The sequence below is a fragment of the Clinocottus analis genome, unplaced genomic scaffold (genome assembly GCF_023055335.1).
Source record: "Clinocottus analis isolate CAN_PGR_092001 unplaced genomic scaffold, fCliAna1.0.p SCAF_16, whole genome shotgun sequence".
Taxonomy (NCBI): domain Eukaryota; kingdom Metazoa; phylum Chordata; class Actinopteri; order Perciformes; family Cottidae; genus Clinocottus; species Clinocottus analis.
This window is the reverse complement of record NW_027175887.1, coordinates 7,166,350-7,192,579: the sequence shown is the minus strand read 5'-3', so window position 1 is coordinate 7,192,579 and position 26,230 is coordinate 7,166,350. Positions and strand designations below refer to the sequence as shown.

The 26,230-nt window shown below is 42.0% G+C and overlaps 1 protein-coding gene across 1 annotated transcript in view; it reads right to left on the bottom strand.

The window, feature by feature from the left end:
• Nucleotides 1-19,382: 19,382 nt before the first annotated feature.
• The window catches only part of ngfra (nerve growth factor receptor a (TNFR superfamily, member 16)), a 30,086-nt gene continuing 23,238 nt past the window's right edge, over nucleotides 19,383-26,230 (bottom strand). The window contains exon 6 of the mRNA XM_068579564.1: nucleotides 19,383-22,985. Within this exon, the coding sequence (XP_068435665.1) occupies nucleotides 22,933-22,985 (53 nt within the window). The 3' untranslated portion in view covers nucleotides 19,383-22,932. The remainder of the gene's footprint in view (nucleotides 22,986-26,230) is intronic.

Below are 26,230 nucleotides of genomic sequence, written 5' to 3'. Positions count from 1 at the left end.
TTAGCACTTTTCAAAAGAGAAGTTACAAATAGCTTTACAGATGGGTGCAAATAGACACACAAAACCAGACATTTCTAGTAGGACTCCTTTGAATAATAGGTAGAAAAAAAGTTTAATCCTTTAATGATTAATTCACTGACATCCTCTATGTTGTCAAGTCTCGGGGCAAACAAATAAGCTAATGTGTAGCTGATACAACATTTAAAGTACTGTTGAAATTGCTAATATATTCTTTGGCTTTTACTCTTCTGGACTGGATTGTAAGTTTACTATATTAATAACTGTGTTGTCCTGTGAGAACTTATTGTTGATCTTTCACTGGAAAGTCTTTGTTTCTTCCTGGCACGAGAAACCATCATCTGACAGCAATCAAGTTTACATCCAAAGGATCGAGAAACATTTTGTAGATTGTCAGCCATGACCCAGCACACCCCCGTCTACAGACACGTTAAAGCAGCTCCAGGGAAGATGACAAAGGAGAGGGTGAACTATGGAGAAGCATCCAAGAGTGAGAGCTCACAAGTAGAGATTACACAGTAATGTGCAACAGCACTAGATTCAAAAGCAAAGTTTCTTGGGAAGGCCAGTTAATGCAAGATTGAGTGGTGAACACAGAACTGGAACTTCCATATATTTACCAGTTACTATTAATTATATATATATATATATATATATATATATATATATATATATATATATATATATATATATATATATATATATATATATATATATATATATATATAAACATTTAGCAGTAAGAACCAGACACAATTGTCTCCCTCAATAAAGGCAGGCGCCTCAAATGCTTCGAGCCAGGGATCAACAGCATCCAACTTAAATCTGACAGCCAACAAGCAGCGCTCCAATAACTCCTCTGAAGAATTCCTCGACAGAAAACATAACAGAGGAAACAAACTTTGACTGCCCGAACACACACAAAACCCAAAGCGATCCGTACAGCATTAAACTATTACACTAACACCCTAACAACAAGAGCTGCCTATACACAGCTCAGGTCAGTGTTGTGCCGTCCCTCTCGCTGCCGAACTAGAGTGTAACTAGTCTTCCTCGTGTGGTGGGTACTGACGCACTAAAAGTCCAAGTGAAGCCACCATGAACTGGCAACCAACCTGCAGCCTCGGACGTACCCTCGAAACAACTGCTCCACACATCACCATCAGAAATCCCAAAACAAATTCTTCTCCTAAACCTTACAGGGTCAGAACAACAGCAATTTACGCTCCATGTATACAGGACCACCGAAACACAAAAATCACCAGAATAACGCAGCTCGGTGATACAAACACACTCCTCAGGAAATAGCCGAGTTGTACAGCTGCTCGCATTAAAAACGGCCGACTCAACACTCGTCCGTGTCTTCCAAACAACCACATTGCACATCTCACGCACTACACGAGTCGCACCTGCCAACTCGGCTATCCAAAAATAGTTATTAAAAAGGGGAGCAGCAGGGTTGATTCTTTTTGAATTAATTGACTTTTTTCTCACAAAATATAAAAATAGAACCAATAAAAGTATAGTAAAAGAGCCAAGCCGATAAGTGATACCGATAAGAGTAATAGCATCAATAAAATCTTAACCATAACCAGCCCTTCTCATTAATATATCACTAGAAACTAATCTAACATTTCAATAACATAAATAAGACTCCTGAGTGATCACTGAGCATGTGTCATCCCTCCTGTCCACTGTCAACCTTTTCAAATTCAAATAGTCCATACTGTTCTGAAACCAGCTAATGTCGGCAACACCTTCAGTCAAACTCTTTTATGATATTTTGTTATGTGTTATACATTACAGATTGTTTCCAGTATACACTGCAGAGGCTGACTCCTCGTCTTCAACCTTTTTATTTGAAAAACATTGGACATCCGCCCCGTCCCGCTGAATGTTCCAGTCCGATTGGCTTGCAGATAACATTGTTTTTGTAACTGCTTGTATTTTTCACAGATTGGAACAATGACCTTATGTCTTTAACACACCAAACTTCCACCCGCCCAGTGCAGCTGTGCTACATATTTACCTCATTAGGTCCATTAATCCGGTCTTGTGCTCCTGCTGCTGCTCGTATGGACCTTTTTTCATTATCTGACTGATTTACTGCTCAGGATCGCAGCGTTTCAAGGGCCACTTGAATATCCTCCGAGGTCAAGGAAGGAGCTTGATTCCTGTTTTGGATCGCTGCTCAGTCCTTTGTGTGACGGCTTGACATCTACAGTCCAGCGTATAATGAGACAGCAGTTTGACTCATGCTGCTCTGCTCCGAGGTCACCAGCTTGCTATGATGTGATGCAGGAATTAAATGTCAATGAGTATTTAATCTATCGGGATTCTGCATTGAGGTGCTGCTTGATAAGGTCGTGCAGAGTATAATGATGTGTTATGTTCTGTATAATGGGTTTTTTAGTAGACTGTTCTTGCGCAGGCAACTTGGCAGTGATGTTAAAACTATATTTATTATTGGAGGTGCGGTGGAAAAAGGATTTTTACCTTTTATTAAGAGCGTATGCAACAACTTTTTCAAGGTAATTTGTTAGCTGTCGTTCTTGGCAGCATTTAAAAGGTTGAGATATAATCACTTCACTTTGTCTATCAGCCAGACTAAACACCAGGATCTTTTATAAGGTTAACCAAGAACATGTGGAATGGGTACACTCTAATCCACTATAACATCTATGTCAAATAGATACATTATATTGGTGAGATAACATCATATCTAAGTGGGGATCTTTTTAAAGGAGTGTATACACTTCAACTAGAGATCCCTAACCTGAGAGAAGTGAAGCTGGTGGTCCATTTGAAAATCATAAAAAGAAACACCTGACAGCTGCCTCTATTCTCTGCATTCAAAGAGTCCACCCACTGACCCTGTTCACCAACATCTCCATTAACCGGAGCACAGTGTGATTTCATTACATCAGGCTTAATTGTGTTCGCTGCATCTCAACGTGCTCTGTTAGAAACAGTGGCGTGAGGGCGGCTGGAGGAAACAGAAGATGGGAATGGCGGCGGGGACACGGGGCAGAGGCGATGTCAAAGCTTTTATTCACTGGCTTTTAAAAAGCTCTCTATTCCACACCACTGCATTCCCCCCACCGCAGGGCTGGGAGCATCTCTGCACCGAGAAAATCAGCTCCAGCCTCCATGCCGCCTGGCAAACAAACCACACCGACATTATGTACTGCTCTCTGCACTGCAGGCAAGATGAAATACTGTATATCTCCCAATTTAGTGAGGTAGAAGAGTGAGGTGATGGCTGTGGATGTTTATCAACTCACTCTGGTGTGCGCTTTTCATTCTAGTGATGGGGAATAAAAGAGGGGTGAAAGCCTACCAGGACTGGAGGGACATGGGTTGAGAAAACAGTGAAAAACAGGTATTTAAAAAAAAAACTGATTCAAATAACTACCCTTTAAAAAGCTTGATTATGAAGCAGGGCTTTTTCCTGACAGCTGCTGTATTGTTCTCGTGCAGTGTGTTAAACTCTGGACTAAACACAGAGTTAAACCACAGTCAATGAAGACAGAGATCGTAGTAAGTTTCTCTGAATTTACTGTTACTCTTCCTCAATCATGCTGGTGAAAACTGCAAACAAACATACAATACAAACATTCAGTCCACATTCCTAACATAGGGTTTCACAGTAACAAAATGATGAATATATGTTGCATGTCTATATATTACAGCACTTACGACATTGCTTCTTTGATGCTTCCCCGTGAATGCAAGAAGAATCCGAACCATGCGGTCCACTGTCCAAATGTTTGCTGAACCGGAAGTGCTACAATCAGACACCATTTGACAGGTAGTGTAAGTCCCGCCCCGGAAGTGACAAACCGGAAGTCCCGCCCCCGGACGTGACAAACCGGAAGTCCCATCCCCAGAAGTGCTGAAACCGGAAGTGATGTCGTAATATGACATCACCATTAATTAAACAAAGTGAAAAATAGAAAGAAATGCCGTGAAGGCAGCACAGCTGCCATCTATTTACAACTACTGTGTAATCAATTTAGACAGCTGCAAAACACCAGCAGTGGGATCAGGACCTGCAAGAGACCTCACTGTGTGGTATTAAAGGAACTGGCCCGGTCGGGAATCAAAGTCGAGGTGTTTCGGGACCCGTCTGCACCCGGTACCTGACGTGGTTTGGTTTCTTCGTCCTCCAACTGGAGCCGAAACACCTGCCGTAACTTTTGCAGAGTTGTTTTTTTTCACATGTCAATCCATCCAGACTCCTACTGCTGTTTCAACTGTCACAACACGGCACAGACTGAGGTCCTGTGTTCTAATTTCAGGGCATGACCTTCTGTCTGTGTGTGTTCAGACACATTGGTATGCTGCTCTGTTTACCTTATATGGTACTTGTGTGCACCAGTGTAACTTTTGCATGAAACAGAGGACTGATTTTTAATAGTGAAAACCTATTCTAGTAGAGAGGACTGTAAGTATCTTCCTCACAATAATGTGGCCTTTGCGGCAGCTACATGGCTCTGTGGAGCACTGTTTGGAGACTTGAATATGTAAACAGCTATTGGACAATTTTCCATCGAGTGTTTACAGACATCCATGGACCCCAGAGGACAAATCCTAATTTGGATGATCCCCTAACTTTTCCTCCAAAAGGTTGACATTTGTGGTTTTTAGTGTATCAACAAATATTGGAGGTATTTCTAGTATATTTTGTGGAAACAGTCATGTTCACAAGGATTTGTAACTTTGGTGATCATTAATTGTTTTATTTAGCACCATTATTAGGTCTATTCCTTTCTCTAAAGCGCTTATCCTATTTAAGTGTGGCGGGTCTACAGTCAAACTGGTCCAGATCCATTTTCATTCATGAGCTTATCAGTGGTACCTGGAAACCACTTTGAGATGATATGGAAGCTATTCAAAAGGTACAGTTGCCTCAGTGCAGCAGAGAGAAAAGAGGCATATAAAGGTGAGTAACAGCTGTGGCTGAGAAAAAGGCCAAAGAAAGAAAGGAGTGAACAAAGGAATACAGAAAGAGAAATGAACAGTATCTTCCTCACAGCTACACAGATTCACCATGTTGATGTGACAAAATAAAGATAACATCAACCTCTTCTGCAGTGTCTCTGTTTTTTCAATCAGGCCTTTACTGGGAATTCTTCTCGCTGCAGTCGTTTGTAGTATCACAAACTGCTCCCTGATCTGCAGTAAAAGAAGAATCTACCCCGACCCAGTTGAAAGGCCTGTGCTTAGCCAATAGCTTTGCATCTACTGCTAATCTAACGCCGCAAATCTTTTCAACCCGATTTTGAGTTTACGATTCGGAAACTATTTCATTCAAATTGCATCCAGGCAGGTTCAGAGTTTTGTACCTTTGAAGAAAAGAGTCAGGATATTTTACTGTGCTTAATGTGGTGTTAAACTAAAGCAATAATGAAACCCTTACTGATGACCATGCCTATTTTCACATTTTGTTTTAAACAACCACTACTTTTAACCGTGGTTGGAGGAAATACCTCCATGTGTGGTGTGTGAAATCTGACCTTTAACAACGCAGATCATTGCAGGTGATGTATGTTTGGTGTTTCCCTTTCATTGGGTGGAGGGGGCTGAGTCTTTCTCCTATAGCCTGCTTAACTTTTCCAAGGAAGTTTAAGGAGAATTTAAGCTTCTTTGTGAAATAACGTTCCGATTTATAGGCAGAGGGAAGAAATTTGACTTTGGAACGACTGCTCTCATTAATATAAACACCTTAACATGGTGTAAAATTGCAATGGAGAGTAGATTTAAGAGAGCTTTCCCCTAGTTTTATACTGCACATTAAAATAATTTCCACAAAACTGGATCCAAAACCTCTCAGTTACCGTAGCCGGGCTGTGTTTCACTTCTTTTACGGCCCTGTTTCTGATTGAGCCGAGCACTATCTTAGTTCCACGTTTGACATAGCGCAGTTCTCTCTGATCCTGGATGATGTGTCAGTGGGCGGAGGTGAAGATGAGCTTGCCCAATACCAAAGGCACCATGCAGAGGAGAGCAGCTGCTGCCTGTCGGCTGCAGGATACATCAGCCGTGATGACAGCAGAGATGCAGAAACTTTAGAACCACAAAAATTGGTGTCCACCTGCAAAACATGCGGCATAAAATAAGATAAGATTAACCTTTTTTAGTCCCGCCCGCAGTAGGGAAGTTGCAGGATAACAGCAGCAGACTGGTAAATTGCACACAAGAGACACATAGTTAAATAAAAAAAGTAATACAAATACAAACAGTAATGAAAACAGTAAAGAATCCACAATAGAAATACTAAACATGCAGGAAGACTGAATGCATTTAAGAAATGTTTTTATATTGCACCAGTTGAAGTGATTACGGTGACCAAAGTGATGTGGTCTACTGCATGTATGAGGCTATAGATAATAAACAATACTATAGTGACGTCTGTGAGTCTACGACAATGGAGACTACAGAGACGCCAACATTTCCATCAGCGTTTCTTAGATCTGACTTTGGCTTTAGACAGTTATAGTGTATTACTATGAATCTTCACTGATCTTTTCCTTGTACTAATACAATACCTGCACCATCCTAATTATAGAACCCTGGAAATACAAACAGCTGAGTGACGCCAAAGGGCCGTTTACATGACTAACGTTCCTAACGTTGCTATCACTGAGCTCATAAAAGACAAATAGAGAGCGCCATGCTGCACAGATGCTTTCATCCAAACCAATTAATGCAGTGTTTTGCATTTACATCCAAGTTCACTGGAGAGACGGCGGGCTGTCTGTGATAGGTTGGAACATTTCTTGAGGTGACGTTTATGATGAACATGTCCACTCTCCTCCACCTGCAGACATGAACTCGGCCTTTGTTTTTGATCCTCCCCCAGCTGTCTGATGCATTAACTTTCTTCTTTCAGCAGATGCACTCTTCCATGAGTCACTTATTGTTCACGTTGAGGAGCAGGTCTCTGCTGTGAGATCTGGCTCAGCAGCCCTCGCTGCACGATGTGATTCTTTAGTACATTAAGTCAACCTTCTCCACGCAGACACATTAAAGTCTGACGGTAACATATTACTGTTATCACGAGGTTGTGCATTAGTGGTGCATTATGCTGCTCTTAGCAAGCAATGTTATTGAAGTTTGCACTGAATACAAATCACGTCCAAAATGCTGTGTGAGGTGCTTGTTTTTAGGCTGCTGGAGAAAATCACCTCCTACTTTATGTTTGAAGGTGCCAACACGCTAAAATAATGCGATAACAGCTTCCCTATAAGTTCACTGAATGTCACCCTGCGCTCTTTGTTCTCATTTCATGCTGTATTCAAATAGTTTGGTTGGTAGACGTTGGTCGTAGCAACAGTTGCATTGTGAGTATTTGGTCCTAAACTTCTGATGCGACCAAATTTGAATGGTGGTTGTGTTTTTTATTCAACCGGATCCCAGTGCAATCGAGCACAATGCAACATCACATAAGATAGAAGAGACTCTGGCACTACTTTGACTCAATGAGCTTTGCAGAGCACTACATCCATCCAATTTGAAACTGTAAATGTATTTTTATAGTATTTTTATTTTTGTTAGCTTTACTGAAATATTGCTGCATTTTGATGAGGTCACGGGTACTTGGCAACTAGTCACCATTAGCTGATATTCGTTCTTAAAGGTTTGATCTGTGGTCTCTATACAGGCTGATCAGAAGAATCGATTATATGACACATCCATTCTGAACTGAAACGTTTACCATCGTCATGTGTCTGCTTTCTTCCCTGCTCTTGTGATTATTTTAATATTTTACTGTATGAATATCTTCAACTTGAATTTTAATGAATTTCTTTGCTGTTGCTGATTTCAGTCAGAGTTGGTTCAACATGACCTCAACAACCTTGTTTGAAAATGAATCTCTGTGGCCGTGAAGCTTGTGTTGTTCTAGGTTTCAGACTTGATGCCAATACCACCAGTGCTATAAAGCTAACAAGTGCTCATTTAGTTACTCTCCTCGCAGCACTTAGTGCAATAATGCAGTTTTAATGACTCTCTCTCAGCGCAACTTAACTGTATCTATGCTGTGTGGTAAACAGGACCTCTGGGTATTTTAGCATATTTACAATTATAAAAGAAGCTTCCAAATCGTCCCAACAACCTCACTCACTTATTGATTAGATACAGACGCAGGGTTTTGTCCAGCAGCCCTGCTCACTGGCCACCATCAACAATAAGAAGTTGATCAGAGTCGGTCCTGAACTGCTAAAGCCAAAGAAACCGTTTCTCTGGCTGTTCAGCGTTAGTCGAGCGCTGCTTGGAGAGACGACGCGTGAGACCAGACAGGAAGCGAGGGGATGAACGCCGGAGTCTAATATAATACAATTTAGTTGGAGCACTGCCATAAAGATGGTGAGTGGAGCCACGTGGGCTGACTAACGACAAGCACAGCTGCATCTGCAAATTTACCCAATGCCTTCGCTCCGTAGAAAATGATTGTCTGGCCGTCAGTTAGTGCTCCTTAGGTTCAGATTTGCTGGATGTGCCTTCTTCTTCTGCTTGCACATTTTCTGCTTTTTTTTGGACAGCAGACCACCACTGTGACTATTCATAGACCTTTTCAGATGGCGTTTGGCATCAACATGTCAATAGCGAAGTAATATATTCCTCCAATGTCTGAGGAGTGTTTTTTTAGATGGAAAACAGCTCAAGGTTCAGACGCTGGGTTTCACAGACTGTGGTGAGATATTTTTGTTGTATCAGATTACAGCATTATGAATGTGTTGTGAATAAAAGCTAATTGATAAGTTCGCCGATGCTTAAAAGTTTACCGCCGCAGTTATACATATATGTGATGACGGCATGTCACTTGGAAACCATTAGCTTTCCATCTATAAAGGAGAGGTTATGTTAAAGAGAGCCCACAATGAGCAAGCTTTTACAAGGAATTGTGACTCCACAGATGTTGGACTCCATTTATAGATCAACCTGTTCATGCAAAGTCAGCATGCTACAGTGAAACCCGTTGCACCGTGTCCCTTCTTCATCAGTTCCCATGCTGAAACAACACAAGCTTGTTCTGATCACAACGGGACGTTCAGGGAGTCTCTGCAGTTTAAGGTGAGGCGGTGGTCAGTCGGGGGTCTTTAGTTTCACACCCTGGTTGTTTTATTCCAGGAGGCCTGAAGGGGAAGTTAGCAGAGCTCTTCAGGGATCCAGTGACGCGTTAGGAAAACAAGGTTTTAAAAAAAATGGATGGGAACACTAATTTCTCCAGACAGATGTGTTGATAAGACCTCAAAAGGGGAAGATTCAGTGTGATGCCGTGAGAGCCGAGAGGCAGTAGCCAAGGAAAGAGAAAATGGGACAGATGGAGCTAGAAAAATAGAACCAATGCAAGAAAAAGATTTTGAAATAAATACTCTCTCTCTTTGCCGTCTGCTCAGTTTGACTTACAGCTCAGTCATATTCTCTTTCAGACTATCCCTTCATCCCGCCTCCTAAATTAACAGCTGTCAGACCCCCTCTCAGTACGCCGCTGATTGATGACCTCATCTGGGAGTTAACATGACACACTTTGTGTCAACTTTTCAGACTGCTGCACTCACATTCTGCTTGGTCTCGTTTACTCAATACCTTGAGCCTTTCATAACTTTGCCACTTATTGTTGCCTGACCTCTGGAGACCTTGACCCTCGGCCACGCAGCATGTGGCGAACAGACAATGGCACTTCATTCTTTCGGCCGAGCAACAGGTTATAAGTGCCGTCAAATGCAGAGTTCTGTTAAGCAAGACGTCTTATTGTTGACCCAGGGAGGGAGAGGCTTCTCAACACACCCTCCCCCTCACGGTGTTGATGAAGCTGCAGAGCTCTGATGGATCACTGCACCTCCACACCGGTGCTCTGGGGTTCATTTACAGTATGCGGTTGTCCTCCGAGTGAAACCTCTCGTTTCCTGCAAAGACACGAGGGTGAAGTATGGAGGTGTTTTCTTTTTGAGGGAAAAATATTCTCGGAAGTCTTTATACAGTTTTTATCTCAACTTTGTATCGTGCACATTCTCCCACTAATGGATCCTGTGGACTCTTTGTTTTAATCACCACTTTATCTCTCATTAGGTAGAGTCAGCAATCAGGGATCGGTCAGCAGAGGATTCTGGTGGGAAAATAAAGGATTTTTTATGGCAATATGTTGACGTGCCAACTGCGTTGTGGAACCCAGCATTGTTTCAGCATGGCTTTTCAGAACAATAAAAGCCACTGCGGTCGGTGTGTGGTTTTCCACGAGAGGAGTGATTACCCATTAGCCATGTCAGATATAGTCGATGCTCTCTGGATGGTCAGCTAAAACGCATGTCTGGGATTTTAGTTTTTCTTGAAAGTGTGCTGGTTATGACAGGTAATAAGCTCTTATAGATGGAACCTAAGTGATGGAGAGAAGTAACAACAACTCCAAATCACTTAGCCTCCTCAAGTGGTTTCACGTTAATCAACATATGTGCAATAGTTTAACGGACATGTACAATGTTTCTCAATCTATCTCAATCTCAATAGTGAAATCTAAAAAGAACTAATTATGCAAAACAACTTTGTTATTTGTATTCCATGTTTCACAAGCTAGTGCAAATGTCATTCTCAAGTGTGTTTTAGAGCATCGCATGTTCCTCATATGTAAACTGATATATTGGTTCTGTAATTGCTTAAGCATGTTTTTTTTCTGTATTAAAGATGTGCCATGCGTTCTTGGTTAGCTGAATGGCAGCAGTCCTTACCAGCTAATCAACAAAGCCACATATATTGGTAACATACGCAGCTCAGTTCTGAATGATTTTGTTTTTTGTAGATCCACATGTGGACCGTCAATATGCCATTTATAGACGACAAAAATGTGCTTCAAGATAGATGCACTACAGTAGATATAATAAAAAAAACATGACCCCAGAGACACATTCTTCTGTTTGTAAGTGTTTATAATTCAAAAGTTGTTGATGCTTCAAACTCTTTCTGAAAGAAAAAACGGGCACGTAAAAGAACAGTTATGATCAAAAGGCACTTTTATAATGACAGCTCCGACAGACACGTCTAATAATGTTGCTACTGCCGAGTCACAACCGACACAAATGTATGCGTTATACGACTTCTCTCACGAGCACTAAAGCAGCGTGTCTTTGATGTGCATTATCAAACAAAGTGACATGAGCCCCTCAAATCTGAGTTGTCAAATTTGTCTTCTTTGTCGTGTTTATTTTGTCTTGATTTCCACCAGTGAATGTGTTTTCCTTGAGCAGTTTAATAAACCGCTATCGACCGAATAGAAAAGCCACGACGAGAGGGTGACAGACATTATACCATTAGACGTGCGTTTCTTTTCACATTCAGGCTGTCAGTTAAGTCACAATGCTTCCGACTGTTATTCGGTTTCCCCCACACATTCCTTATGAATCAATAGTTGCCTATAATTCTCTATAGATTGTTTCCTCTTGTCTCCTTCACATCAGTTACTGTATATGTGCCTGCTGAGTCCTGTTCAGCCAGACCGATGTGTTGATCGGTGAAGTAACAGGTTGGAAATGGGTTTTCAGGAAAGGCCACGGAGCGGCCTGCTGCTTTGTTTTGTTGTCTGCATGGTTTTTAAAAACAAAGACATGCAGGGTGGACGCACTGGGAACTCTAAATTGCCTGTGTGAGATTGAGTGCGCCTATTTGACGGCCAACGCACAAATAAGGATCAGGAAACACTGCGTGGACTCAGCTGTCATTATGTTCATCCATTACGCACGGCTGTGAATATATTATATCGCTTTTGTTCCGCTCATTCATCAGATGCACATGCAAACTATAAAGCTATCTCATCATTCTTATTAGATGATCAATGATTAATTTATACCGCTAGTATTTAAACACAATTTACAAATGAATGGAAAGATTTTTGACGCCAGGTTTAAATGCATTATGACACACGTCATAAGTGTTTGCACTGCACTTTGCAGTGATGCATTCATTGATTAAACAGTTAGACTGAAAGAAGAAACATAATTAATTATTCTAATATCAGTGGAGAGCGAGCAGAACCTCCACCAGAGTAAGTTAATGAAGTGATGCGAGTTAACTTACATCCTTAAACTATATTTAGTATGGAGAATGAAAAAACAGCAATATGGGACTTTGGTTTCGTCGTCAACTTGACTGTGGCGGAAAAGTCACATAATCTCCAAAATCAAAAGGATTTATCATTTGGGGAGCATGAATGTCAATTTTATCTTTCCAATAACCTCTGAGATAGTTCAGACACAGGTACAAACGAGTAGTAGGGACAGATGTGCTCTTTGCTCCTGATCCAAAATAAAACTAGGCTTATGTATTCCTTTGATTATCCAATAACACTGATTTTTATAGAAAATGGGCCTTTTAAAAAAGGGGCTTTTTTCATTGTTTTTGTCATTTTAAAAAGCAGAGCTGCTATATTTTCCTTTTGCTCGGCTTTTCAAGTATTCAAAATAGGTTGAGGAGGGTGACTTGCTGTACGCCATCTCCTATTAACTGCCTTCATGAATGATGACTTCCCCCAAATAGAGTTTATTCAGCGAAGAGCGGGAAGAAATGGATATAATTCCTTCCGCGGCAAGACAGCCGGACTTTATTGTCCCAGTGGAATAGCCTCTGCCCCAGCACATACAGGAGATAATGCGTTATTACAAAACTGATTTCCAGGTCCATTCGCTGGACTGAGGTGTGCTGTGGAGCATAGCGAGCTGTCTGCTTACTGTCACCCACGCAGCCGGCTCGGTGCAGATGCAGCAAGACGTGCTGTGAGTATCCAGCATCTCCGACCCGGAGGAGAGCGCTCTATAGCAACCCAGCTCCTCGCTGGCTGCCATCTATCTTTTCTATCGCCGAAAACATCCCCTCCTCTGTCCTATCGCACACTTCTGCATATTTACAACTCCTTATTCATCAGAAACACTTCAGCTGCTGACTTGCCCACATATCGCCTCCACTCACCTCCTGAGTAAACACACGGGGGATCCTTTCCATTTGTCTTCTTATGCATGGGCTGGCTAATCAGTATGCATGCGGCATCGAGCTGAAAGCATCTGTGTACTGCAGCTGCAGCAGAGGGTCAAGGCACGAAAAAACACGACGTCTCTGAGTGTATTGTTGTTGACAGAAATCGAGACCATTACAAGGTGAGAATAGCAAAGTAATGAGGAGGACCTGATTGTTACATTTGCTTTGCTTAAAAGTCAGATTCTGTTTGTCCCCCACTCAGTGTTTGTTTTGTTAAGAGTTTAGAAAGCAGACTGAAGGCGACTTTCACTGTTTCACTTCATGTAACTGATATCAACAACGCTCCGTGAAGCTCTGACCGGTGTACCTCTGTGAGATCACTTTACCTCGCCTCGCTTTCCTATAAATCATCAAACTGGCGCAATGCCTCTGATGAGCCTCGGTTTCTTGAGGTAGGTGGTGTGGTGGACGCGGCCGTCTGCATGCAGGGGACCGGCTTAATTCGTCCCTGTTTGTATGTGCATGTGTGTGAGCTGTTTATCCGTGTGTGTCGTATACAAACTGCCATCAGCATGAAAAGCCAAGATGATTAGAGGGAAGAAATCATTACGAGTCTTGTAATCAAACAGAGAAGGTGTGTCTCGCAAACAATGTGTGTTTCTGTGTGTGTGTGTGTGTGTGTGTGTGTGTGTGTGTGTGTGTGTGTGTGTGTGTGTGTGTGTGTGCGTGCGTTCTGTCTGATTATTTCAGTCTGCTCTGCATTAACAAGACGTTCTGAGCACATAAAACCAGGTGTATATGTAATATTATGTAGAAAATGTATTGTTGGCAATAAGTGATGTCATGTTTAATTTTGCCACCCATGGGTGTCACAGGTAAACATATGGTGTAGCACTGTTTTTGTGGTTTGTGTGAATGCTCCTCCACAACAGGCATTATAGGGTAGTTGCATCATCTGCTGGGTGTATACAGTTGGTTTACTGGAGTTTATTTGGTATTTCTCAGTTATATACAGTGTCTGAAAGGTTCCCAGCCGAAGGAGAACAATGAACTCAATGTTGTAGCAGTTAATAGAATTACAAAATGTAATTGTAATCCCACAATAGGATTAAAATAATCAGCTTCATACAAATGTAGTAAATCCTGTGTTAGGAAATCCAGTCAGACAAGTCAAAGGAACGGGTCCACTGACATTACTCAAAGCTGCTGATTCTGTTCTCCTGGAAAAGGTTTGTTTGGGTGGTATTTATTGAGTAAATTCCCTATTTTGCTCTGTGAGTCCGGTTATCTGTGTCTGTTGCAAGTCGATACACGAGAGGAAAACAGAAGATGAACGCTCAGAGTCAGTTATGGGCTGGGTTCACGTCTCATCGTAACAGAGTCAGCTGGTCAGAGCTGGATTTTAGGGGCTGGTTTATATGATGTTCTCAGGTTGTCCGTCTGGTTCATTCATGTTAACACGTTTTGACAGCAACACCTTGAGGGAATTTTCTTGATTTAAGGATTAACTGATTTGATGTTGAAGGTTTCTGTGAGCTCACCAAAACACATATTTCTTTGGACATTTGTCAATATTCATAATTATGGCAATGTGACACAAATGTTTTAAAGAATAAAAGTATGACATTTTGTAAGAACAAATTATGTAAACTGGTTGGGCAAACAACCCAGATGCTATAATTATAGTTTTAAATGAAGTAGAATAGGTTGTTACACAGAACATTATTGCATAATTTTCCTGTTGGCTACCATAATGGAAATGGAGAAAAAAACCATTGTGAAATGATGATTAACATGAACATTATCTTGCAATTCATTCAATAGAGCTTTTCCTCAGTATTGTTACCCTTTGCTGCAAATCATGCTTTTTTTTTTATTTCTCACGTATTGTACCTACACTGAGTTTCTTTCAAATGTGATTTACTCAGTTTTTTTAGTTATTTCTGTTTACTTTCCCATTGAAACCGTACACTTTCTGTGTCGCTTCTTGCCATTTTTACTGTGTCACCATACATTATACAACATTGTTAATAAACATAGTGTACTGGGCATAAAGTGGAGGCTGTGCAGACATTACAGCCCCATTTTCATGTCTCTCTCTCTCTCTCTCTCTCTCTCTCTCTCTCTCTCTCTCTCTCTCTCTCTCTCTCTCTCTCTCTCTTCTCTCTGTTAGAGAGATTGTTATTGAAAAAAGAGAATCCAACCCCGCCCTGAAATTATTCATCTGTCTTGATACGAGGCGACAGTCAAGTAATGGATGTGGGTGAGCTGAATCCCACTGAGTCAACTATGTTGTCCACTCTACTTTATTGAAGAGAAGGAAATAATCAAAGCAGATCCATGCATGGAAATCCTTTGAGTTGTTAAACAGAAGCATATTTTAGTTTAATCCTTTCTCTAAAATTAGAGTTAAGCAAATAAGAATAAATTAACAAAAGCAAAAAAAGGGTTATTTTTCTTCAGGCAGTGAAGCCGAATTTACCTTTTGCAGAGGTGTAAATAGATGTAAGGGTCCGTAAACATATGGATGTGATTCATGGATCTGTAGAAAGAACAAGCCTCATGGTTCTGTGTGATACGCAGATGTTCACCTTTCAGACAAAACACTCTCTTCTTTATAACTTCATTTCCAGCTGACATTCATCCGAAATCCCTCAGCAACAAGTGCAACGTGGTAAATTAGAATAAGTCTGACTGATGAGGGTTTGTGGTCGGCTGTGTTTGACTTGGTGGTTCGGGTTATCCACCAGTGAGGTGTTACAGGATGAGGGTTCCCACAGCTGGCCGCCATCACTCTCAGGTCTTGTTTTCAAGCTCCAGTTCCATCATTTTTTTGAAAAACCTCTTGTTCCTCTCTCTTTATACATAAAACTAAATGAGTTAAGACGGGGTGGTCCACTTCTTTCTACGTGGGACGCAGGCAGACGGCAGAGGCAAGGCGTGGATTGGTTGATATACATTAACTGCTGCTGTGCCGGATGGTTTCCGCATGTGTCCCACGTGATCCAGGCTGGTGTCCAGGCCTGCAGTCCGCTCTCACACACTGATCTGATTTCTCACCCTGCAGAGACATGTATAAACACTGATAAAACCCAAACTGCCCCCATGTTTCCGGTTAGTTCTGCTTGTGTGTGCAGTGTCGTGCAGCTCTGTGTCTTGTATATATTTGTTTGTCAGGTGTTTTGACACCAAAGTGAGGAGCTCAACCGTTTGAAGGACAGATTCACTTTCCTTCCTCCACAATGTGGAAAGACGCCATTTTCCCAAAAATACCCTCCGTCGGGCCGCCAGCTCACATTGTGTGCAGATGTAGATTGATGACTGAAGCCGCGGTCCAAGATGTGTCAGTGGAGATGTGTGTTAGTGTTTCAGCATTTTGAGTTCAGTCCAACCTGCTTTGATTGCACTCAGGAACTCAGAGTTGGAGGTGCGACATGCACCGTTTTATGTTTTAAAAATGAGAGCCACATTTCCCATAAATCCTGGAGCTTCCTGTCACTGCAGGACATAAGTGTATTTCTCCCTCCTCCCTGTTTTCACAACAGTTATTTTAAAGAGAAGAAGAATGGAGAGAAGGAACTAATAACAGCCCACATGCACTCAGATATATAGTTGATATGATGCTGTTTTCACATTAGAACTGGAATACATTTGGGTGTTGAAGGAATTCCTTCTATGAATAATGTCTTTTGAGTAGCAAATAGGCCATGCAAGCAAACAAAAGGCTTTTATCTTGCTCCAGAGAATGACATGAACACTTGTGGTAAGTAAAGAACAGAAGACATGTGCAAGGTTTTTTCTGAACTCGAGGCAGGATGTGAACAGCTGTTGGACAAGATTCAGATACTGTGTACCTTGTCCATCCATAAGACGTTCTGCAGGGTTACCATGCTACGTCCGTCGTTGCTCAACCAGAAATGGTTTTATCAGGTGACCGTAAACATGGGGATTTCAGGCTTTTGAACAATGAGCAACTGATGTTTTTTTTTTTATGGAGAAGAGAGCATCATGCTTTGCTTTGATGTCGGCTGAATACAGCTGTAGTCCCCCATGAAGCCCAAAACATTCTTGATCCACCATTTAAACCGGAATATTTGACCCTGAAAAAAGCAGTATTTATTTCAATATGGCTTCATGTGTTTCTTTTCTTGTGTCAAGAAACAACTTATTGACTTTAAATAGCTAATGAAAGCCTCTATTAAGAATGGAGTGCCATAACAGCACTGCAGACGAAAAGTGACGCTTCTTTATGGGTCGAGTCGTGTTTGAGTTTCATCGCCCCGAGCATATTAATGTGTCCTTGCTTGTTCCACAATGGGCATGCCTGTTTCCTGTTATATATTTTAGACTTCTTTCTTCCTGCTTTTTCAGCTTTCATGCACTCTTGATTAATCTTGACAGAAGGAAAATCGTAGTTTGATTAGTGTCTCCATATAAGTGCTCCCTGCTGATCAAATTAAAATGCTGCAGTCTATCTGTCACCCCAATCTCAGTGTGGCTCTCTGCATGCAGGCCCTCATGTAGAAACCAGTCGAGGAGGGAAGAAGGCTGCACAGAGACATTTCACACTGCTGATTTCCATTTGTTTTTCCAGACCAACTTGTCCGCAAAATCAGTGAAGTAAAAATTGAAGTACTGTTTTTAAAACTGTAGTGTTTTCCTACAAAAGTGTGCCCTCTTTGGTTACTTCGCCACTCGTTGTGTCCTTTCTGTTTTCTTTTCTGTGGAGGATTTTATCACTGAGGATTCATCTCCGACACATAGCAAGAAGAAAAACCCCTGCTGGAGCCCGGCTTGTTGAAGTGCTGATAAGACTGCAGGGGAACCACCCTCCAGGCCCAATGGGCACACACATGGTGCTGCTTTCAACTGTGGTTTGGCTGCGGGTCTGCCCCGCCATACGTTCTGGTTTCAGCCTTTTATTTCCATTTGCTTGAGGTGATTTTCACAAATGCTTTTGGGTGTTTTTATAAAAATGGGGGGGGAGGAGGGAGGAACTAAAAGTTCATTTCTATAGCTGAACCTCAAGTCTGCTTAACGCGTTATGGACTTTCCCCCGAGAGATTGTGTGGTCTGTACAGTCAACTCTGGGAATCATTTTCATAGTTTCAAATGTTTTCTCTCTGAGGATTGTGAGAAAGCAACAGAAAATCCTGTGATGTCTTCATGTACCTTACCCAATCTTGAATTAAAGAAACAGGAATGTTTAGGAATGTTTTGTACAAAAACCAGTAAGTTAAAAATACAAACATGTAATTTGACAATCATGTGCTGTATTTTTTCTTGTCTTGTCTTCCCTGTTAGATTACCAGGAAACAAATGGATACTCCAGGAAGTCAATAGTCCTGGCCAAGAAATGGCTGGCTCAAAACCAGCTGTAAAACGGAAAAAAAAAAATTAAAAAATCACGCGTTTATTTAGAGATTAAACAGATGAGAAATAATGTGTTTATTAGTGAACTTTAAGGAGCTGATTCCAGTCTTTAAACTCGCTCAATTAACTGGTTGTTGGCTGTTGCTTCATATTCACTCAAGCGTATCAATCTTCTTGTCCAACTCTTTGCAAGAAAGCAAATAAGCATATTTCCCAAAATGCTGAACAGTGGTTGAATGTAACCTAAGTACATTTAATCAAGTATTAAAGTTGTGTAGACAGTTTTGTTAGTTGTACTTTACTTGAGTATTTCCATCTTATGCAACTTTTTATTTTCAGTCTCCTTCATCTCAGAAACAAAAATGGGACTTTTTGCTCCGCATTGATCTGTACGCTCTCGTTACCTCTCACATTACAGCGATGCTTCCCCTTCCTGTCTGCTGAAAACCACCAACCTTCAGATGTGTTGCTGTTGAGTGTTTGTGATGAACTGAGAGAGGACAAGTGTCCTTCATGTGTTGATAAAATCATCCTAATTCTTAAGCTAACTAAGCTGCATGAATACTTTAAAAAGTGTCTTGGATGAGCTGGAAACATGTCTGTTGTTCATTTTCACAGCGACGTGGTTCTCACAGGACAGCAGCGATACAAACGTATGGTGACCTCATGAAAAGTGATTAATTGCTGTAAATTAAACTACCCAGCAATAAATTAACGTTAGCACAATCATAAACATCAACGGCAGTAAAATGCAGCACACACATTAATAATGCATAATATTGATCCGTAGTAGAACAATGACAGGACATTTTACTGTCTTTTTGTACTGATACTTTACACATCTTGAATTAATTAAAGTTTTGAATGCAGGACTTTAACTTACAGTTTTTGTGGTAGTTGTACTTTCACTTATGAATACTTTCACCACTCATTTCACGCATTGAACATCAGTTTTAGTTTACCTCAAAGACAAACTGGACAAATAATGCAATGACATCTCTGTTTATTGTATTACAGATGCTCATTTCATTTGCACACATTTTTGTTTTTTTACATTTTATAGTGTATTTCTGTATCTTGTATCAACTCTAAGAAATTCACATTTACACAATGCATTTTACATTAGTAGGTAAGTACGGGTGACATTCAGTTTTTTTCGGGAACAGTTCCTGATCCTTCTGTATCACGTTGGTAACGATATCACAGTGAACCTCACCATAAAGTTCATGTTACGGCAGATTACACGTCTGGTGGCCTCTGAAATGGAGGTACATGATGAAGCTCACTGTCCATGCAACACCTCTGCACAGTAGAGCTGATTCCTATCGACTAATAGCATACGTGAGTTTTAGAGCAGAAGTCTCAGGTGACGTGTGTATGTTTTTGAAATGCTACATGACCCTATTAGTTGCCAGTATCTATAGCATGTTAACACACAACATGTCTTCATTGGCAACCTATGTGTATAAGTCTCGTATTATTGGTGCCAGGTTTATACAGTTTTCTAAAGTCTCCAAAGGTCATCTGACTTACTAAAAACCTCCATCAGAAATACACATAAAATCATAAAATAAGTGAAAAAAAATATATATCGTCAAACTCCTGAACTTAAAGACACCTGACACTGTACACAGGCACTTGAACTGTGGCACACTCTGTGTGTGCATTCATATTACTTCTAATAAGTGCTACAAAATAACATATCGATTAGAAAAAATACTGACTGCAAAAAGTGTAACGCAACAGGAAAACGTAAAGACAAATGTCCAACAACAGAGCGAGGGCAAATTTAAACCTTATCCATAAATGTGTCTTGCATATTTCTGTTTATATTCGGGTTGTACATTCTTTCATTGTGTTTCTCACTTCACAAGTTGTAGGAGAAAGAGAATAAGTCGGTTTTGGGGTGGATGAGTGGGCTGCTTGAGGGTCGAGCGGACGTCATGGGGAGACAGAGTCGAGGAGTTTCTTTTTTTTTTTAATCAACACTCGGGTCACTTAAACTGTAGCAGCATCTGCTTTTAATGTAAGCTGCCACAGCTCGGATAAGGATGAATCACACTGGCTCTCTCTCTCAGCAGAGGAGTGAATCATACAGTCGTTTGTGTGTCTGTGTGGAAGGTCACATGTCCACATTACATGCCCACATCAACTGAGGAGCTGTGAGCAAAAGAAGCAGCGTTTTTCTTGGTTTAATTGACTTGAGATGTTGGCGACCATGTGACCGATGCGTGCAGCGTCACACAGGATGGAATGACTCACTTTCTCTTTCTTCATGCCGTTTCTTATCTATCTATTGCTCACTAAACTCTACAAGCTCTGCTGACAAGTAGACACGTCGTGTTTCTTCTTTAAAGTGATGAAAACGTTTAAAAAAAACATGTTTTTTTTTCCTTAACAGAGTAACATGAGAAGTGTAATACCTTGTCTCAGGGGTTAGTCCAGCATATACCAAACCTGTAAAACCCCAACGTGTTGTATTTTTGTTTTAAACAAACTAAATGTAATGTTAAATTGTGAGCTTCAAAGGTAACTACACTAGTTGTTTAAACCAGTTCCCAGTCTTTGTGCTAAGCTAAGCTAGCCAGCTGGTAGCTTTATATTTACTGTCTGTGATATGAGAATTGTATTAACCTTCGAAGTCTGAGAAAGAGAGTGAAAGTCATCAGCGTCTGAATCAAGTTGACATCTGCTTATTAGTCTATCCACCCGTATCTTTCTCTATTTTTTTTTATTGTACTCGACAGCTGCTTTATATTTGTACCTGCCTTCCTACCTACTCCGTCATACTTCTAAAGGCTGTTTACAGAAATCCCCTTCAGGTCTGTTGATCTTCTTAAAGTCGCACCACAGCAAGAGGGACCCTGAGAAAAGTACGTACGTCTGTCAGATTGGATGCTGAAGCAGTGCAGCAGTCAAACTCAACTACAGTATGCTTCTTTTACAAGATATCCATCTATGTTGACTGCTTTTACAGTGACTGCTAGCAGCGGGAGGGAGGCAGCATAAAAGCGGTGATAAAAAGTGCCACCCTGCCTTGCAACTAAGTGCTTTTATATCGTCGCGGCCATACAGTAAATGTCAGTGGCCTCGGACTCGGATAAGGGATCCGTAATGTCATGCTGAGGCTTCAAAGAAGGCTCCCTTGCCCTTTGGTTGTCCGCAGAGTTAACCCCCGATGAGAAGCGGCTGAGCCGAGCGGAGGCTAAATGAAGCTGGAACCCTGAGGTAATTACTACCTGCCTGCCGGGACTTCTCTCTAATGGGCTCCCGTGTTGACATGAGCGACAATGCATTATCGCCACAACACTGCTTATCCGGCTCTATCACACAGACAGAGCTGCATGCACGACTGTACACGACTGTGTGCAGTGTGATGGTGTCAGTGAGAGGATCGTGAAAGGAGTTTGCCTCTGAGGGGTGTCCCAATTTCCCACTCAGTGGGCGTAAAGATTGACAGACGGGATTCCTTTTTCGCACATTTCTTGTCAGTACCGAATTCATTTGAGCCTCTCTGTATGCCGGGGTTTACTGTTAACGTCACGAGGCGAACATCATCGCAGTGAGTCAGCAGAGCTCCACAGTCCAGAGATGTTTCCTCTCACGTTGCGCATCCAGCTGTCACCGTGGAGGCACCCTGCTGAATCAGCCGTGTAACTCAAGCCACAAAATAAAAGTAATGCGCCACAAACAGGAGACAAACATTGGGCCGTGGTACATTATGCGCATGAGATTACTGAAACACAATCCCTGAAGTCGCTGCGAAAGGGGTCTGTGATGAGTGCAGGAAGAAGGAAATAGTCGATTAGCGAGCGGGCCGCGCAGCAATTGACCTTTCTTGCCGAATGTGAGTCACGTTTATCAGTCGGTGCAGCCGATCTCGAACGGTGACGCTAACATTTTACAAGACAACGTGCCATGGAATGCGCCCGGTGGTTAAACGGTAAACGAACGAGGAACTTCCTAAGAAGTTAATGACTCACCGCTCCCTCGCTGCTTTTTCGAAATTGCAGATGACAGCGGGGGTCTAATAGAGTGGATCCTCTGGAGAAAGAGACAGAGGATTATCTTAAGAAGATGAGGAGGAAGGTGCACAGGGAAAAGAAAGAGGAGATGATGGAGAACCTTCTCTGCCTATTTAGCTTTCAGGCACATGTATTTCACGGCGAGTGATTATGGACTTCAGGGGAAAATGTAACGGTTGAAAACTAAGTTGGCAGTTAGTGAGAATCACGTCAATATAGGGTACTGGATGAGTCCGTGGATGCGAGATGAACTGGCATATACCTATGATTATGTATCTGCTGGGACGTCGGTACAGATAGTGGTTGATATTGCCGTAGAGGTCGTGTCCAGGCACACACTGATTGATAGAGCTGAACTCCATATGCAGGGATGAAGAGTCACACTGTGGCCCAAAGGAGCCGTGGGCTCCATACAAGTCTTTGCTCAGTGGCCACTTCAGATATGAATCCCCTCTCCCACTGCAAGGCTTTCTCTTTGGTCCACGGATCCCGTCTCCACTCTCTTCTCCCTGTCTTCAGTTCTGACGCCTCCTCTTCTTCGTCCTCTCCCTCAGACTTCAGGGGGAGGCGTGTCAGGCTGCGGGCCGCCATCCACCCGCACCACTGTGAAGAAAAGGTAAGAAGAAACATGTCAGGCTCTGGAAGAGTACACGGGTGATGTGTGGCGATATTTATGAAGAATTTCATACATTTAGAGTAGAGCAGACGTTGAGCTGTTTGTTTGACTGATTCAAAAGGAAATGGCAATTTGATGACTTATCAATAGAAATCAAGCAATTAAAAATGATGCTTGTTCTCTCACAAATCAGTATTCTTGTTTTTTCCCACTGAGCAGCAAGTCCTTTGATTAAGGGCACCTTGAATAGCTTCTGCATCTTTTTAATTCGAATCCCTACCCACAAAGATTATAACCTCCGATCCACCGAGACGCCGTCGTCCTGCATGGAGGAACTCTAAACCCCCTGATAGTCACACTTTTCCCTGCAGGGGGCCCTGTGGTGTCACTCACTCGCCTGAACCTGCTAAACCGAAGTCATTAGCCGGATGAGGATGGGAGACAAACGCTCTCTTTTCCCACCAACCTCTTAACCTGTTGTCAATTGAGGGACGCCATGGAAACGCCTCGGGAATGCAGAGGCGTTCCTGAGAGGACCCCCGAGTCCGGTGGGTGTTTTCTCGTCTCCATCAATGCATCGTTGTGCCAGGGAAGTGTTGTACAAGAGGGTTTATTTTAACACTTTGAGAGAGGGGGATTCTTTTGTCGACCCCCCCCCCTCCTCCTCCTGCTGTTTTCACCCCTTTTCACTTCCTAAAAACACATCTTCTTTTCCACACATGGCCGTGGTATAAAATACACTTGGATTAGTATCTATTCTTCCTCTGAGCCCTCTGTTTATAGAGTCTGTCCAGTGACGGCCACAGTCCACAGCACTCCTTCTCTCATGCTTCCTGTTTCAACAGACACTCTTCAGGCACCGGCGGGGACAAAGAGTAGAGGGACGCTGACGCCGGCCAGTGCGCCGCCATCTGTAACGCACACACACAAGTTCAGGCATTCGCTCAGTGGCTCGCACCTGCTCTTCTACCTCAGTGCTGCATTTGTTGCAGTGCGCCCTTATTCTGAAGGCGGTGCTGATAAAAGCGGCCATGTGGCTGCCCGGTGTTTTCAGTGCGATCTCGTTCCAAGAATCAATACAAGCCGTCTTTCACCGAACCAGCTCAATCTGTTCTGAAATGTGAACTCCCAGCAACGCTTTGTTAGTGCCTTCTTCCTCTTCTCCTCCTTTCGTTTTTTTTCATCAGCCCATTCAGGCAGTTCTGATTGGACCCTGAGCCCTGATAAAAGCGCTCAAATGTTCTGATTGGGATTACATTTGAGATGGCTTCTTGGTAATCACAAGAACTCTCAGAGAAAACTGAACAGACATTGGGATTGTTTTACTAATTTGAAAACTATTTTACTTCTTTTGTTGCTTATCGCTTATTGGGAGCAGCGCTTCATTGCATAACTTATTGTATTACATTTCCATTTAAACCCCAAATTCCATGTTCAGATTATAAATGAATGGCGTTCTGAGACACAGAAAGGTTGCCTCTTAGCTTCTTCCTTTCTTCACTTGCTAAACCTTTTGGGATGTATTTAGGAAGATAATTGTTTGGTTTAAAAGGCTTTTCTCAATTATCTTGGGAAGGTTCCCAAACTGTATTTATTCAAATATGTAAATGTGTTTATTTCATGTTGTTCATCTCGGTTGGAGTTACATTTGTCAGATCTGTGAACAAGCAAAACTTTCTTTTGTCTCCTCCCCAATTGCCTCCATGTAGTTTACTCATTATTTTCTTTATCTGCTGTGAAATATAATACATTTCTTTACTCATATGATGTACCTTTACTGTTACAGAAAGTATGCACTGTGAAGCTGCATTATGCATGAGAAAATCATCTAAAATAGAAGAAAAATAAATATTTGATCCGACTCTGCAGATTGTAAAGCATCAGGGGGGATTAACATGATTGCGACATCTCTACTTTTGGCTGAGTCGTGTAACTTTCCAATAAGAAATGCTACATGAATATATAGATATGATTTTGTTAGTTTTTCTCATTATTTCCTTGTGGCTTTCAGATTAAGACCAAGCTACTGATTCTACTCTTTATTCTGGTGTATTCAGGACTGTAAGTCAGTCAGTTATAAAGCAAAGACATACATTTGTTCCCCATCCTTGTTCAACCCTCCTTCCGTTGTTTGACTGACATTGCCTTTATTTCATTTTGTGTCGAGCGTGGGGTCAAAGTCAGGACAGGGACGCACGGCTGGGTGATGTGAGTGAGGTCTTGGAGTCTAAAGGGAGTTTAAATTTTAAACACATTCAATATGCACGATCTAGGGAGGAAGCAGGGAGGGAGGGGGCGCTGCCACGATAGACGGCTCTTTTTTAATGGAGATGAGCAGACCGAAATGAGTCCGAGCACCCTTCATGCCGGAGCTCCCACCCCTCAGCCATGCAGGGAATACCCTCTCTGGTTTGTGTCTGTCAAAACGCGGGACATTTTCATTGCCCTATTTCTCAAGTTAAAGCCTTTTTTGACTGCTTTTGACTGGATGTGTTTCCATTATTTTTAGTCGGCAGTAAAATATGGTTCATTGGAAGCAGGAAACCCCCCGAGCGATTATCGTGGATTTATTGTGCATATTCTCACCCTCTCACATATTTTATCAGAACCAGTTGGTTGTGGAAGAACCTACGGACCCCAGCATGAGAGCTTTTGCTGCCTTTTTAATGGCTTCCGCTCCCGCAGACGGTGCTAATGCCAATTAGCACGTGCTAAACGCTGGCGCTGGATCAGCTTTTGAAAGGCAGCGAGAGCAGGCCTGGATCCCGTCTCATAACACCTGCTAATGAGCCAATCAGTTAGAGAGGCGACAGGGTTAACGGGGCAGTCATCTTCTCACTGAATTGATGCCGATTTGTCCCTCCAAAAGAAATTCCTTCTTTTCTTAGACGTGCAGCAGGGTTTTCATTTGTTTGAATGGAAGACTGGAAAGAGGGACTCAAACCAAAACACAAAAACTAAATAAGCGTTTCCCAAGCCTCATTAGAATGTAATGGCTATCCCAGAAAAGACACAGTGCTATGGATTGTTCGAGGCAGGATTTATCAGCTGTTTGGCTTGTTAGCACATTATTATCCCTGTATAACTATATTTGGGCTTTAGTATAATTCACAGTCAGACCAGGAAGGAAACATAAGAGATCCTGAGAGAGAAAGTCTGGCGGAGAAGCATGAATGACTGAATGAATAACACGATTATGACTGAACTTGAGACTTCTTCTTCAGGTAAAAAG